This window comes from Pagrus pagrus, assembly GCF_965226575.1.
Source record: "Pagrus pagrus genome assembly, chromosome: 10".
Classification (NCBI taxonomy): Eukaryota; Metazoa; Chordata; class Actinopteri; order Spariformes; family Sparidae; genus Pagrus; species Pagrus pagrus.
This window is the reverse complement of record NC_140194.1, coordinates 29,036,985-29,053,172: the sequence shown is the minus strand read 5'-3', so window position 1 is coordinate 29,053,172 and position 16,188 is coordinate 29,036,985. Positions and strand designations below refer to the sequence as shown.

At 42.2% G+C, this 16,188-nt stretch overlaps 1 protein-coding gene across 2 annotated transcripts; it reads right to left on the bottom strand.

Moving 5' to 3' along the window:
* Nucleotides 1-5,228: 5,228 nt before the first annotated feature.
* Nucleotides 5,229-16,089, bottom strand: det1 (DET1 partner of COP1 E3 ubiquitin ligase). 2 transcript variants are annotated; one of them, XM_084363311.1, is made up of 9 exons: nucleotides 16,004-16,089; nucleotides 14,093-14,449; nucleotides 13,670-13,936; nucleotides 13,343-13,555; nucleotides 12,152-12,375; nucleotides 8,326-8,455; nucleotides 7,553-7,743; nucleotides 6,325-6,516; nucleotides 5,229-6,096 (listed from the first exon to the last, which is right to left on the bottom strand). In XM_084363311.1, the coding sequence occupies exons 2-9, from the start codon at nucleotides 14,339-14,341 to the stop codon at nucleotides 5,907-5,909; spliced, it is 1,656 nt and encodes a 551-aa protein (XP_084219437.1). In that variant the 5' UTR covers nucleotides 14,342-14,449; nucleotides 16,004-16,089; the 3' UTR covers nucleotides 5,229-5,906. The 2 variants fall into 2 exon arrangements, with proteins under 2 accessions (XP_084219437.1, XP_084219436.1); XM_084363310.1 differs by having other exon boundaries at nucleotides 15,809-16,083.
* Between the last annotated feature and the right edge of the window lie 99 nt (nucleotides 16,090-16,188).

The window sequence follows — 16,188 nt, the reverse complement described above, 5'->3', positions numbered from 1 at the left end:
CCGCAACGGCCTGCAGTAATACTGTCCAACTGCAACTGCCGCCGGTGAATAACGCCATTTTGAGTAGTAAGCTTTAACCAAACGCCCTCCTCACGTCTCTTCTGTTAGTAGAGCTCTTAAATCCATCACAGTGGAGCAGACTGTGGCTGATGTCACGATTATGGGAAATACAGGAGAGGAAACTTTTTGGAAATATTTTTGCTCTGCCTCGTTGCAGGATGACGAGCACATGGGAGGATGTGCTGGGAAGTACTGCATCACTGTTTCTGTTCTGGTGACTGGAGCTTCTGCCAGGGATTGTGGGCCCTTAGCAAAAGATGACCAAAAGATGGTCAGGCACGCATTGTAACATTAAAACTTAGCTCTGTTAAAACTTCACTTCTGTTTCACATCAACTCTCTTGCCATTTTTCACCATAATATTCAAAAATATAGTTTTCCTTTAAAGCTACTTGAATCAAGCCTGCCTTTTTTTTTTTTTTTTTTTACCAGAAACTGCTTCCTTTGTAATGTTAGGGGAAGGGAGCTGAGTGTTATATTTCACTTTTTTTTAAAAGCCAGACCCTCTCCAATTCTGGGCGTCAAACACTTCATTTCCTGCCTTCTGGTGTTTTTTTATGCACCAATTTGTGCATCCATCTGTGGTGGAAATGTCTTTATTTATGTAAAGGAAAACACAAAAGCCACCGGGTGACAATTCAAAATATAATGGAATATAATTCAGTCAGGCTCTCAGGCAAGCAATTCATCAAAATAAAAGTCCTCTGCTACATTCATTTTCAGAGGGCACCGATGCTTACCTTTGAGGCAGCTGGATTCAGGAGGTCATGTGATCATGCCCTCTTGAGTGTCCCTCTCAACAGGCTTCAAGCTATGTGCTTGTGGCTGAACACACAGTGGTTCAACTGATCATTTCTCCTCCTTTGAGGAGCTACTGGCCAGCTATGGCCGTGGTTTAGGTGTGGCTGGGAGAAAAACAACTGTTTGAAAATAGCTGTCCTCAAGAGGTTAGCGTACATGCTGTTATAGCATCACTTACATCAGAACAGGAGAGTATATTTGATTGAAAGGAGAGCACTCAATGGAAAACATGTTTTCGCTCTTCTCTCGACTGGCTGGAGTCAAAGTTTGATTTGCCAACAGGCTCTGCTGGTGGTGGTGATCCCCTGCTGTTGATCTGATTGGTTAAAATTAGCCCCTGATAGATGGTGATAGACAGGTGGTTCGCCCAATCCCCTGCCAAGTATTTTTTTGAAACAGTTTGTACCAGCGCCTGTCAAGACGGTTCTGTGTAACAAACCATCTGGAGCATCAGGTTCACAAAATGCACCTGTTCAAAATACTGAGGGACAAACTCATATTGAACAGCATGGCATTGGTTCAGCTTGTTTAATCATGGCCCCCAAATTAAATATCTTTATAGAACAATAACCCAGTCTCCCATGCTCACATGAAAAGAGACAGTGTTGAATATTCCTACCACTCTACTTTTAAATAAAGAGCCATGAGTGAGGTACAAACAAAAGATGGGCAAATTTATACTTAAGTGTTTAAACCAAAGTTTTTGCCCAATGTCAGCGAGGTTATGCTCTGCCGAATCATTACCAACCTGAGCCTGAACGAAGGTGTCCCTGCTTCACTTGAGCACATCAACAAGTTCCATTCAAAGTACAGAGCAAAATTAAACACACAAACAAACAGAATACAAACAAGCAAACAATTGAAAAACAGGACAGGAGCAGGTGGGAATAGCTCTCATGCACAGTTGTAACATGCAGTGTTCAGCTGTCACAGTTGACCCAATATGTGGATTTATGTCTTGAATAAAATTATAATTGCAATTTTTACAATTAGCTGAGATGCTCTTCATTCTTTCTGTGCACCACCTGGGAAGTGCGGAAGAACAGCTGGCATACAAAAATACCATACAGAAATCGTACACATACAGGCAGCTTGTACAGGGACCTATCTTTTGCCAGACAGCAACACGGTGAACAGACTGTGGCTGGGGTGGGTGATGTCTTTTATGGGCTGAACACACTGGCTGCGGGAGCCGAACATCTTGCTTTTCATTTTGGCGTCCACGTTAACAGGTTAGCGCAGCCACACGACACCGGCATGAGTAGCGACTCACGCACGTGTAAAGCAAGGCTGCGAGTCAGCTAGAGGTTCAGAGTCTGGCCTATTTTTGCAGAGACCTGTAGACGGTCATATCAACCAGTGTTTCACTACAGCTTTAATGTCTATATCTGTAGAATATGTCACTGATTTGAAGAGAGTACACACAACAGGTGAAGAGCAGTTTTTATCCTATCTGATCCTATCAGATAGGGCAGGCAGGAGCCGCGCTGCAGCAGCAACACTGCTTGTGTGGACACACACACACACACACACACACACACACACACAAATGAGGTGCAGCAGTTCACGCACTAAACAAGCAGGCAGTGTGGACCACGGGTAAGTATCTTTTTGGCTCTGCTCAGCCATCTCACTTCACTGATATCACTGATGCTCTGTAGATGAGTACCAATGATGTCCTGGGTGGTTTTAATCAGCTGCTGCAGAGTCTTCCTGTCCTGGGCCAGTTTGTGATGTGTCCTGTCAGGATGCTTTCTATTGCCTCTCTGTAAAAGCAGACAAGAACATCACGCTGGAGTTTAGCTTTGTTTTTTGTTTTTTTTACCAGGGTGGTGATGTGTGATGACCATGATAAGTTCTCTGTGATGTTGATTGCCAGGAAGCTAAAACTGTTCACCTGCTCCACCTCAGCTCCACTGATGTAGACAGGGGTGTGTGTCTAACAGAAGGGGGGGACTGAGACAACGACACCATGAATTTACCAAAACGCTGCACAGATGGGCTGCTGATACTTCAGCGTCATGGCTGGGTCATGGATTGTAACTTGCTCAAACCTCAGTCTGATTGAGGATCAAGGAATCAAGCAAACTAAACTATGAACTAAACTTGAACTTGAACTAAACAGCCCCTCTGCCCCTGCACTCTGTCTGCTACTAGGGGATGGAGAGGGAGTGGGCAGGTTAACAGGGCGGATACATTTTGATCATTTTACTAACAAGGGGGTGCATCCCCCTTTAAATCGCCTGTGTACTACCTGGCAACTGCAGAAATACACCTCCAAAAATAGTCCAGACACAGGTACAGCACTGAAGGACAGCCAGGCCCCTTTTGTGTGTGTATTTTAAGGAGCCCTTTAAAGCTCGGAAAGTAGACACAGCTTGAATTATTATGTTTTGAGGATAAAGTAACAAAAGAAGCAGCTCCTGAAAAAAGAAATTCAAGGATCAGATGTTCCTTTTGAGCCCACTGAGAGTCATTCCATGTTCGTGTCCATGTGGTTTACATTGTGGACCCATGCATGCTTTTATCCATGAGTATGTGAGTGTCCACCCTGTCCTCCATGTGTCCCCCAACAACAAAACCTCACGCTGGGGAGCTCCACTGTTCCTGGAGGTGACTGTGGTCTAAACGATGTGTGTTTAGAGACTGCTCCGAGAAGACGAGCCCTGCAACAGGAAACACTTTGTGGCCTTTTCTGGAGTACATTGGTTGGACTGTTGCCAAGACAACAGCAATTAGAAAAGACTAGGTTACCAAGCAGAGAGCGGTTATGTTTCCTTGGCAACCAAGGTCAGGAAGACGGCTCTGGGTTTACCTGATTCTTAAGAAAAACCGATACAACATACTTGATATTGTACGAGGTATTTGGAGGCACTGGGCTCATGAAGTAATATATGATGTGTTTGCACTGAAGACTCCAGTGGTAACTAACTCCACAGTGTGCTGCGTCCTTATTAGCTTTTGAACATCTGTGGGGAAATTGAATAGCTGATAGTTGCTTACTTGACCTATAAGGGAAGTGAAGGCTTACATTTCCTGCAGAAAACTGAAAACACATTAACCCTAGCAGCATCAGAGTGGGTACAAAATGCACGCAACAGTGGCGTGAAACAAACCGAGCCACACTAACTCACCACCTCGCCAGCACTCAGGCGTACACAATTTTATAGACAATCTGATTGTCAGACAGTGTGTCCTCCTATCCTGTATGTAGGCCTTTCTACACCTGCTGTGTGCGCTTCATGCAATTAGTTGATTATCACAGCATGTTGTCACACACCAGCTTACACAAACACACTATAATGACAATGACATAACATGGCTTCCTTAATCCATGATCTACAACGCTGCATTTGCTGTGCTTGAGCAAAACTAAGCGGCTGCATAATACAGTCTGTGCACTCAGACATCGATCCTCACATCTCGCCCATTCTTTCATGTCTCCATCATCTTTCCATCTGTAAATACCTACTTCTCTCTGCCTAAAACCCCTGTTAGTCTCCCTCTCTCTCATGCACACACCTCCCAGGTCCACTGTAGAGTGTAACCAGAGGCTAGGAGGACACTTAATCCCTCTGCACCTGCTCTCCATGCCACCATGACCTCTTGCAGCTGCTTGGGTGTGTGCTTTTTTGCCTTTATATCTGTTTATCATGCACGTTCCTGATCACGTGTTCAGGTTGGGAGAGGGGGTGTCGGACTATTTGCATATGTGTAGATTGTTTATATCTGTGTGTGTTTGTGTTACTATAACACATTTATAATGTAAACAGATGTCCAGTGCTTCAGCCTGCAGAACAGATGGACCCGATGTAAAAAAACCTGACGTTTTGATCCTGTACAGTACATTAGAACAGACTGCATGGAACAGCAGTCAAACTAAATATGACGACACTTGCACTGCATGTTTTCTGCGCTGCATATGCAATACAACCATGTGCTATCATTATTTCAGGTTCATTATAAGGCTCCGAGGCATTAAAATATGCAGTGAGATTATTTTTTAGATTCCACTGCCTGTATACGGCTAGCTAAGAAATAGATAATTAGGAAGATTATGATAGGAAAAATACTGAATGTGTTATACGATTAAACACAGCTGCATCCAGAAGAACGATGTCTGCAGTTTTTTTGCTACTCAAATGCTCAAAGCATTAAGGAGAATATACACACAGGTCAATATTTGGAGGAGAAGCAGAAACAATACTAAATTCAGGCTTCTCGTCACACCACGCCAATCCCTGTCCACTACTCAAGTACTCTCATATAAAAATAAGATAGCGTACAATACAATCGAACCATAGTTGCTGTCTAAAGCTACAGTAACTACATAACCTCAAATTCAAAGTACAGCAAAAAATAAACAGCAAAATTTAGACAATTTTATTGGCATAAAATATATACAAGCGGTAATATGTAAAAAAAAAAAAAAAAAGAAGAAGAAAAAAAAAGAAAAGTGTAAAACAATATATTATAAAATTACCTCTTGAATCAACAGGATAAGCAATTCTGATATGAATGTGCAGCTTTCACTGCATAGCAGGAAAAAGAAAACACCTCTGGTTCCTTCTTCTAAGAGCTCCGGCTACCTGCGGCTCCCACCTCCGTCGCACATCAATCACTCTCTCTACATCTCCATTTACACTTATTCCAGCCTCTCCTCCCTACTGCTCCCTCTTTGTTCTGCCGAGGAAGGGGGAACGAGGAGGTGAAGCGGTGCAGACGAAAGGAAAAAGGCAGAATTGCTGCCTTCTTGCGGAGGGGGAGGAGGGGGCGGAAGTGGAGTGACCACTGTGTGATGGAGGGGGCAAGAGGAGAGGAACAGTGGTTTCCATCAGGAAGAGAATGAAGAAAGAGGACTGCTGATTTCTCTGGAGGAGGAGAGGGCGACTAACAGAACAAGCAGTTTTGTGCCTCCTGATGGAGGACACGTTTGTTGTATTGTCGACAGTAACTGCTAACAGAAGCCCAACGGTCCTGCAATTTGATTCCAAGTGTGCGTCTGCAGACTCTGAGTTTAGACTGTCGCACATATACACACACTCGTCAGGCGCAGACATGCCTCATGTGGAAGTTGACCACATACTCTGCGTTGGTGCGCTGGACAGAGATGGCAAACGGTTCGAAGGGGTGGAAAGTGAAAGCAACCAGGCGTCGCACTGCGTGATTCACCGGCCGTCCCAGCAGGCCTGCCTGGATCTTAAACTTCAGCAGGCCGGAGTCCCGTGCATAAAACCTGGTGTGAGAGAGAGGGAGGGATAACATGTAGTGCCATTAAATTCTTCATTCAGTCCAGACCGTTTCTAAAGGCTTCTAATCCTGTATAATAGGGATACGTGTTGGTATTGACTCCTTCCAGAAACTGAGTAGTGAAATGCTACAAAACTATGAATGTCACCTATTGATAATGTAATTCTATGACATCATTTGACAGAATGCAAATTCAGCCCGATAGAGTGCGTACCTGATGGGGTGGTCTCCGCAGGTCTTTGGTCTCTCCATCACCGACACCCACTTGTCATCATAACTGAAGAGGGAGAGGTCGAGGTATGGACTGCTGCTGTAGGACTGGGCGCTGATGGGCAGCTGACCCAGCAGCCGACGCACCGCCTCGGTGTGCCCGCCGTATTTGGCATTCACTATGGTGTCTTTGAATCTGAAGCGCAGACGGACAGATATCAGCGGGATAACATTAAACAGCAACACTAATCTTCATTAGTCTCTTTTGGCACTGAGGCTAAACTCCCACAGAAGTGCCTCTATGATCCTCAAGTGTTTTTCCTCTTATTTTGGTTTGAGGTCCAGAAAGCAGTGAACAGCCTTGTTTCCACTGTAGTTGTTTTGTTTTGGAGAATAACAGCTCAAAGCCTGCATGAGATGTCATAAAAGTCTGAGTTCGGTGAGGAAATACTTTTTTGTTTATTCTAAGCCCCTATTTTCCAAACATGCCTGGCTAAATTATACTCCCAAGTCTTGCTAAACTACCAACACTCAGCTGTGATTGTGTGGTCTCACATTCCCTCCTCCTTCCTTTTCAACAAACACTCTCCATCCATATTTTTAGTTTTTCATCTCGACCTGTTTGCTACTGCAGACCCCCCTCTTTCACTATACTGGGTTTGTGGCTGTCTAAAACCCTTTGAACTGGGCTAATGCTAGCCAGTTGTTAAGTGGTATAAATCCTGTTTGCCGAATTAGCTCATCAGCTTTCAATTTCTCCTCTCCTTCTTCCACATATCAATTTTCACTACTCTAAAATCCTATTATAAGCTCTTTTTCCCTGCTCTAACTATCCTTTATCTTCTCCTCCTTCCTGTACCCTCCCCCTCTGTCTGGTCACTCTTCACCTTCCACAGAGGATTTTGTCTCCTATGCTGGCGAGACAAACGGCAAATTCAATCACAGCTCCACCAGCCATGCTGACTGTCTTAATGTCTCTCTCTATATCCAGATTAAGTCCTAAAACTCCTTCCTTCTCCTCCAGGCAATTGCTGCTGATCTGGTTCCCTTCCTCCCACCGTCTTTAAATCCTCGCTGACATTTGGCTGCACGACATCAGGTGCAGTTTTTTTTTTATTTCAGTCAGAAAAGACCTCTCAACCCAGCAGCTGGCCAGCACAATTATGTCCAAAATGAAATATTTTCAATGTTGGCAGAAAGATATTTGGTATTTCAATTCTTCTCCGCTGTACCTTCTCTGGACCTGCCGTGCGTAGTTGTTGGATGAAGCCGAACAGGGGAACTGGACGGCCTGGCTGTGCAGCGTGGCGTTTCTGAAGAGGTCGCAGAAATTTTCAAACAGCTCCAGAAGCTGGTCGGAGGTGTTCTCAAAGACGGCCAGCACCTCTGTAGACACCATGTTGTACACAACGAAGAACGACGGCTGTCAGATAAAGAGGAGCAGGGGGTGAAGGTTTGGAGAAAAGAAGTGCAGACTAAAGATTCTGTTGTATCCACTTTCTTAAAAGGTATTTTGTTATTTCAAACCATGACACAATCCACACTGGCCTTCCAGAGTGATAAACCAAGGGCAGTCAATGAGATGTTTATTATAGTGAGATAAGCATTCCAGGCTTTAGCTTCCACCTGTATTCACAATGAATATAAGATTTTTTTTTTTTGGTCTTCATTGGTGAGACAAAAACAGAGACAAGAAAGCTAGAGAGTCGACACCTCATGTAAATAAAAGATGTTTACATTAATTAGATCTATTTGTTGTTGCCAAGAAAGAGTAACAGGACTGAAGAGAATCTGAAGGAGAAACGTGTCCTTGGAGACCTGAAAGAGGAATCCCTGCTATGCAGCACAAACAACAAAAGACACAAGAGAGGCAGGGGAGAGCAACCGAGAGAACATGGAGAGGAATGTGTGTGTGTGTGTGTGTGTGTGTGTGTGTGTGTGTGTGTGTGTTGTTTCTACCCGTGAGGGGTCGGTGACTCTGAGTGTGTGTGTGTGTTGTTTCTACCTGTGAGGGGTCGGTGACTCTGAGTGTGACCACATCTTCGCTGGTGTATTTAATGAAGAGGTGATGCTCATCTAACAGCTGCATCTTCCACATCCTTAACCTCCTCAGCTGATCGAAAAACTGGAAGAATCTGATGACAAAAACAAGTGTGGGTGAACTGAAGTGATCGCTAAAATAATATCTTAACATCAGTACAACACGGAAGTGGTGCTTAACAGACTATTAACTTGTACAGAGGCGTTCATGCTCAACATGCTCATTACAGTATTTTCTGAAATGTCAAGGGGTGTGCAAACAAAACAATCTGTGAAGAAGCAAGAAGTCAACAAGTGTTACCGCAAAAGACCAAACATAGTTTCATGCTCTGCGATAAAGCTCCTCAATGCTGGGGCTGCACAATTAATCGAAATATTATCAAAATGTCAGTATGGCCAAGTGCAATATCAAAATTACACCAAGCTGCAACTTTTTGATAAAGGTAACAGCATTATAATGAAGTAGTGCAGTGCTGCAGAGATGCCCTGACCTACAAATCTTGTTCTCAAGATGTAAGAAAGCATGTTTGTTTGGTATAGACCCCAACAAATGTCACATCATCAGGATTTTTATAGTTTTTCCAGCAAAAATGAAAACTGTGATGCAGAAATGATCATTCCTATTAATCGTGTATCACATCACAATATGATCTTTTTTAACCATATTCAATTCAATTCAGCTTTATTTATAAAGCGCATTTCATGCACAAGGCAGACTCAATGTGCTTCACAACAGGTATACATAGTTCTATAAAAATCAATTAGAAATCGAATAGAAAACAAGAAGAGTGCTAGTGCAAGTAAACAATCATATATGTCATTTTCAGCACATACACACTTAGACTCACACATGCGCACCCACTCACACAATCACATATGGACCCATGCACACACACACATACACACACAGTTCAACAGAATGCTGTTAAGAAAAGATATGTTTTTAATCTATTTTTAAAGATGGCTACTGATGTGGCATGTCTAACTGTGTCAGGCAAGGTGTTCCATTTTCGTGGGGCATATACACTAAAAGCTGCCTCCCCTTCTTTGGATCTGGTGCGAGGAATGAGTAAGTTGCCACTGCTTGTTGACCGAAGTGTTCTTGTTGGGGTGTAGGTGATGAGCATGTCTGTGATGTACTGAGGTGCAAGGCCATGTAGTGCTTTGTAAACCAGGAGTAGTATTTTGAAATCAATTCTTGTACTAACAGGTCACAAGTGCAAAGATTTAAGAACAGGTGTGATGTGTTGATATTTCTTGGTACCAGTGAAAATACGTGCAGCTGCATTTTGAATTAGTTGTAACCTCTGAATACTTGATTTTGGGAGTCCAGTGAATAAACCATTACAGTAATCTAGTCTACTTGTTATAAATGCGTGATTTTGACAGAAAGCCCCTCAATTTGGAAATATTTTTGAGATGATAGAAAGATGATCTTGTAATGTGGTTGATATGACTTCTGAAATTTAGATTGCTGTCGATGATTACACCCAGATTCCTTGCTTCAGTTTTGCTGTCAAGAGAGAGAGAGTTGAGATGTGCTGCTATTTTCTGTCTCTGAGCCTGTGCACCAAAGATGAGTATTTCTGTTTTGTCTTTGTTTAGTTGTAAAAAATTTTCTGACATCCATTGATTAATGTCTTTGATACACTGAGTGAGGGATATTATGGGTGATAGGTCATCTGGGTGTAGTGAAATGTAAAGTCTGCATCCTCTGCATAATTATGGTAACTAAGATTATGTTTGCGTATGACATGTGAGAGTGGAAGCATGTAGAGATTGAACAGCAGTGGTCCAAGAATTGACCCTTGGGGTACCCCACATGTAATGGTCATAGCGTTGGAGTTGAATTCACCAATGGAGACGTAAAACTGCCTATCATGAAGGTAGGTTCTGAACCAATTTAGAGCTGGACCAGACAAGCCAACCCACCTGTCAAGCCTTTCCAGTAAGATTTTGTGGTCAACGGTATCAAACGCAGAACTAAGATCAAGTAGAACGAGAATGGAGATTTTGTGCAGCCCTACTGAATGCCAAGGAAGAATTGCAATTACAGTAGGATTGCCATAGTGTTGAGATTTTCCCACCAACTCGCCACAACACTGGTTACCCTACACAGTAGGTGTGCTGTGTAGAGTGCTGTGTTAATTTACTGCGAATGCAAACCCAACAACCTTTGGTAGAACTGCAAGTTGCATTTTACTTTGAAGATGGCTGGTCACAGGAAATGCAATGTGTTCAGTGAGTTTAGCACTTACAACTACCATTCATCAAAAACGTGCCTACAGAGCAAAACAAAGGTCATTTTTTTAAAACATGGTCAAAAAATATATACTACACTGGGTTTCCAATTAGTCTTGTTTTCTGAATTACATACACAATACACAAGTTCTGAAGCAACTGGCTAATTAACTGATGAGTCGACAGAATAATAACAATCAGTGTGTCATTTATTACGCTAAGATGACACATTTTAACTGCCTTTTAACCTCTGCAATATGATGATGCTGCTCTCCTGGTTTATGTCTTTGTAAAGTGAACATCTTTTAGACTTTAGACGGTTGGTCAGACACACCCACTGTTCACTATTTGTTTTTGTATAGATAAGCAATTTATCGAGCAATACATAGTAATCTGATTGTTAATATTTTGGGGTTTTTTTCAGTTTTTTTTTACCATACTTTCAAAACCATCTCATGAAACATAATATTTGACATTAATGCATCGTAATGACATAACAGTCACTACAACACACTAGTACTTGACCGTATACTTGTTTTGCTTTGTTTATAGTATACAGCGGTCACATGTAGGATGGAACTCACTCAAGAACCCTATGAGGCACCACAGACTTCTTCACGTTTAATCACATAGTTAAAAACATAGTTAGGCTTTGTTGTCAGCTTGCATGTATTTGTAGGGGAAAAAAATGGAGATAAAAAGAAATAGTTGTGCAAAGGGGGCGAAAGCATTAGCAACTGAGAAAGCTAGGGATTAAATGAGAGAGAAAGTGGAGACGAGAAATCCAAGGGAGCGAAGCACAAATCATAGTTCACTTTTTTTGATAGTTTCATGGCAGTTAAGTTCCAAAGACGAGATAACCACCATCGAACACTCAACAGATCATCTACTTTGGAGAGAGGCACTCTGGAGTTTTTCAGTCTCCCTTTTCTGCTTTGCATTTTTCCTTTTCATCTATAACTGCTGACTCACAAACACTCAAGGACCTGTTAGCAGGACAAGTTTTTTTTCAAGCACTATTTTTTTTTCATTTTTAAGGACTGCACTCAAAACAAATAATTAATTTTAAAATATAAATTTCTATTTAAATAAATGTGATCTATCTCCATTTCTCTTAAAACCAGTCACGTACATATTCAACTCACCAATTTGAACTTTTCAATATATATATTACATACAGGTGTTTGTACACACATACTTCTTCTCCACTACATTTCTTTGATAAATGTACTCGTTACTTTACAGATTCACATCATTTTTTACTGTTAATAGACTATTAATTGCGACGTGTTACCAATCAGATATTGTTGTGGCAGTGTGAGAGGATGCTGCGTCATAGTAGCATTTTAAATTTAACTTATTTTATCAGCAATCCGACAGAAAAATCACAGATACTGATAATATACTCAATATCGGCCCCTATAATCGGACAGGGCTGATAATCGGTCTACCCTTCAGAAAATAAGATAACAACGGTTTAATGAGAACATTTTTAGGTTAGAGTACAATGAAAAGAAAAGTCAACAGAGCATTAGAGTATTGTTCTGTACCTCCTCTTGGCAGTGGCACTGCCATCCTGCTCAGCCCTCCTCCACAGGTAAACCAGCAGCCTGTGCTTGAGTGAATTGATGGTTTTGTCTGTATACAGGCGAGGGAACCCCGGCTGACTCTCAGCCTGAGCCTCAGTGTAAACTGCTGAAAGGGTCAGGAGGTCGTCCTCATAACAGAACCGTCCAATAGTTCTTACATCTAGAAACGTTCCCTCTGGAGTGACCTGGAACAGTGCGAGGAAAAACGAGAGATGAGGGAATTTTAATTAATGACACACTGTGTTTAAATCTGTTCTTTCAGTAGCAGTAGGTCCCCAAATTAGATAGAGTTAAACAGGTAATTTTGTATGATGTGATGAATTTTCTGGTACATATATCAAGATATGGACATTTTTTAAACTCTATTAGGTGTAAAATTGAAAGTCACAGGTAAGTTAGCTTTCACATCTGAGCAAAGATCAGATTTTTACTTTGTTGATGGCAGTGCAGCAAAACTGTTGCTGCACTGCCATCAACAAAGTAAAATCTTTATGTCAAATGTCCAGCCCAGTTGCCAGGATAAAATGTTGGCATTTTACATTACTGCAAAGCAGAGTTCTGTTCAAATTTGTACATGTCATTCGTACCATAATCAACATTTCTACAATACGTTTCGAATCAATCTCACATTACATGTTTATGAACTGAGGCTTTTATGTCCAGGGGTGGGGGGCATGGCGGTGAAGTTAAAGCTGAGCGAGATGGCCGCAAAGCTGGAGACGTCTGTTCGAGACCGTGTCTTGACATTTGTTAGCATGACACCAGTGAATACTTTTAACAAGATGGCAGGACAATTTTTGTTTGTGGTGACAAAACTTGGTATTTTAAGCCAAAACATGACCTTTTCCTTAAGCTAAACAAGTGTTTTTTGTGCCTAAACCTAACCAGAGCATAAGCACAACATTGTCACAACATAACAAAGGAAGGTAAAGTTAGAACATAAAGAACTGTATAGTTTCAACATATCTGTGGTTTGCGGAAACATTCATTGCCAATATTTATTCTGGCAATTGGGTCGCTAACGTCCACAACCAAATTATACGTGTTTTGCCTTTCAATGATAATAGGAAAACCCCTTCTTTAACAATAGATCTAGTGTGTCACCAGTAGTGTCATTTTCATTAAAAAATGTGAAATGGTGAATCAGCTCACCTGAAACACATGTATAGTTTGCTGCTGGACCGACAGCACAGCCAGGATGTTCCTGTAGAGGTAGAGGCCCTGGTTATGGGACAGGATGATCTTGTCACATTTAAAAGACCTGGTGTCACACAGCCTGCCAGTGTGGAGGTCAATAATGTGTAGCGAGTAGTCCTCTAGAGGAGACCGGGGATTGGGAGTCACAGATTCGTTGTTCCGATACACCTGGTGGGAGATGAAACATGGATGAAAGGGGGAGTCTGAGCAAAACTACTGATGTTAATTTGTAGTGAATTAGTAGCTTTTGCGTTTTTTTAACAAGTTTGATGACATTGTTACCTCAAAGAAGTAAGGCGGCGGCTCCTCGGGGACGTACACAGCCGACCCTACGATGACATAGCGGCAGTCATCTGTGAAGAGGCTGCATTCCCGGTTGAGATGTTCTCCGTTTGAGGCCACATTAGTGACGTGGAGCAAGGAGAAGAAGCGCTCAAACAGGCGGCCTCTGATGTTGAGGGAACGCTGGTCATTGGCTGTTAGAAGAGTTTCTCCCTCTTGGCCTCTCAGCAGGTCCTGAGCCGCTTGGCAGCCTTGGTATTCATATATCTGCGGGAGGAACATTGGGATTAGAAGACAGTCTTTTTCAAATCTCGTTGTCTAGGGTAAAGTGGGTAATTAGACGGATAAAGTGTGTTTCAGTCTGGGACAAACAAGAGGTTTAGATTGGAAATATGATTAACAGTTCAGTTTCTATCTTCTTACCTCCAGAGAAGTCTGGTCAGAAGAGAAGGCGATAAAGCAACGTCCGTCGGGTGAGAACTTCCTCAGGAAGCAGGGGGGCTTCTCCACGTTGACCACAGTGAAGTTGGGGAAAAGGTTTTGGTGGAAGCAGCGTACTCTGTACCAGTGAGCTCCGGGTCGCCCCGAACAGATCCTGCGCCTCTCAAGACGATGAACCACATTTTGATTCTGAATCCGTCTGGGCTTCAGGGTTGGGGTGTCCTCATCCATCGCTGCGATCAGATAAAGATCTCAAACCCCTCCTCAAAAGGTAGTTAGACTGGCGGCCAGTATGGTGACACGACTACATCACAAATACAGTCATGTTACCTGTGTTTTCTAGAGAAAGTGAGAGAGAATAAGAGTGTTCAGTTTTCAAGTAAAACAACAGAACACAAATGTGAGGAGATGCTTTTTTCATGTCACTAAGTTTCTTGGCAGCTGGTCAGATAAAGTAACTTAGAATATATGTTATTTGCCATGTAAATGATAAGTACAGTAGAATTCAGAAATGCAAGATGACAGAAAAATGCTCCAACAGAAAGATGTGTGTGGCATCCTTTACACACAATGAGCGACAGCGACTAATGGACGCTCACAAGGAAGTAAAGTATACAATATTTAAAAAAGGAAACAGAGCTGCTGGGATGAAAGAGTGAGAAAAAGCATGGCAGACAATAGGGGGCCAACTGAATGCATGGGAGCCTAAAGTCTACATTTACTAAGGCCTACTTTAACTGAAACCATCATAACTGTACCATACCAGTTACTAGAGTTACTTCTCACATGCACAAATTAACAGTTGTACACTTTGTTAGCAGTGCTAGACATGAACGAACACATGTCACTGTGACACAATGTGCTCATTTTTTTTTTATCCCTCACAACAGAACAAGGGATCCCAGCAAATAAAAGGTCAAACAATATTGTAGCGTCGGGTCCTCCCCCTGTTGTTTCATGAATGTATAGTACAATATATAGTTACTGGGCCAGTGAACTGGGACTAGAATTTGTGAGGATTATACAATTATGACACAGAAGAACCACAAATTGTGTGCTTCCTATGTAAAATAAAACAAATAATACATATAGACATGGAAGAGTAAAATACCTGATTGATCTGCACTGTTAAAAGAGACAAGCTACATCAAAAATCAATAAATCAACTAAAGTAACAACGTGTATTGGTCTGTGACCAGTCCGTCATTGATTTTAATCAGGAAACATTGCAAACAGAGTAAACTTCCAGTCCCTGGTATTGGTCAAGCTTCGAAAATACTTTATCAGACTTTTCCCAGAATGCAACGAAACAGCAGCCTCAGCTAACATTAACTCCTCAGCCTGGAAGATGTAGATGTCTTTATAACTTCACATCCTCGGTTTACATGGCAGGTGCTCTGTGAGAAATGTTTAGACCATGCTGAGATAACCTCGCTGACATTATCAGATCAATTAGAGAGCCATTTTCACAATACTTTGCCCTTTCAGGTAGTTACTTGTGGAGATAAAGTATCACAAAAACACAATACACATGTAAATCATGGCTCTACAGCAGCAGGGACAGGAGGGCTTTCTCCTGCTGTTCGCTGTCTGAGCCCACTGCATGTCTCTGGTTTAAGACAGAGCTCGCTAAAAAGAACAGCCACCATTTAATTCACGTACATCACTAGATATTTAACACTGTAAGGTGTTACTCACTTGTTGGTTTAAAAAGCAGACCAGCCCGCTATTGGCAATCTTTCTGGGTCCTCCGAGTTCAGCTGGTTGTGTTAGCAAGAGCAGTTAAGTTTGACTTAACAGTTAGCTACCGGCTACTAGCTTGCACCACACGTTAGTGGGAAACGTCAAGCTTCATTCATTTCACAAAGTGTAAAAGTAACTGTAATGTCTCACATTTATTCAAGCGTGCGACTGCCTGGAGCATTTAGGTGAAACGGCCGCTGTGTTTGTTGTGAGTGAGCCGTGAAGGAACCGCAGAAGAAGAGGAGGAAGACAGCCGACCGAAGTGTAGCTCAGAGCTGTTTTAAACAGCGCCACCACGTCCTCCTCAGGTGTAAAATGGTATTGCAAACTGTTTT

Bases quoted from the DNA above. Each gene is read 5' to 3' on its own strand.
- det1 (XM_084363311.1), bottom strand. From the start codon at position 14,341: ATGGATGAGGACACCCCAACCCTGAAGCCCAGACGGATTCAGAATCAA. The intron at 6,517-7,552 runs GTACAGCGGAGA...TCTGCGCTTCAG, and splicing joins GCACGGCAGGTCCAGAGAAG to ATTCAAAGACACCATAGTGA. The intron at 6,097-6,324 runs GTACGCACTCTA...CTCTCACACCAG, and splicing joins TGCGGAGACCACCCCATCAG to GTTTTATGCACGGGACTCCG.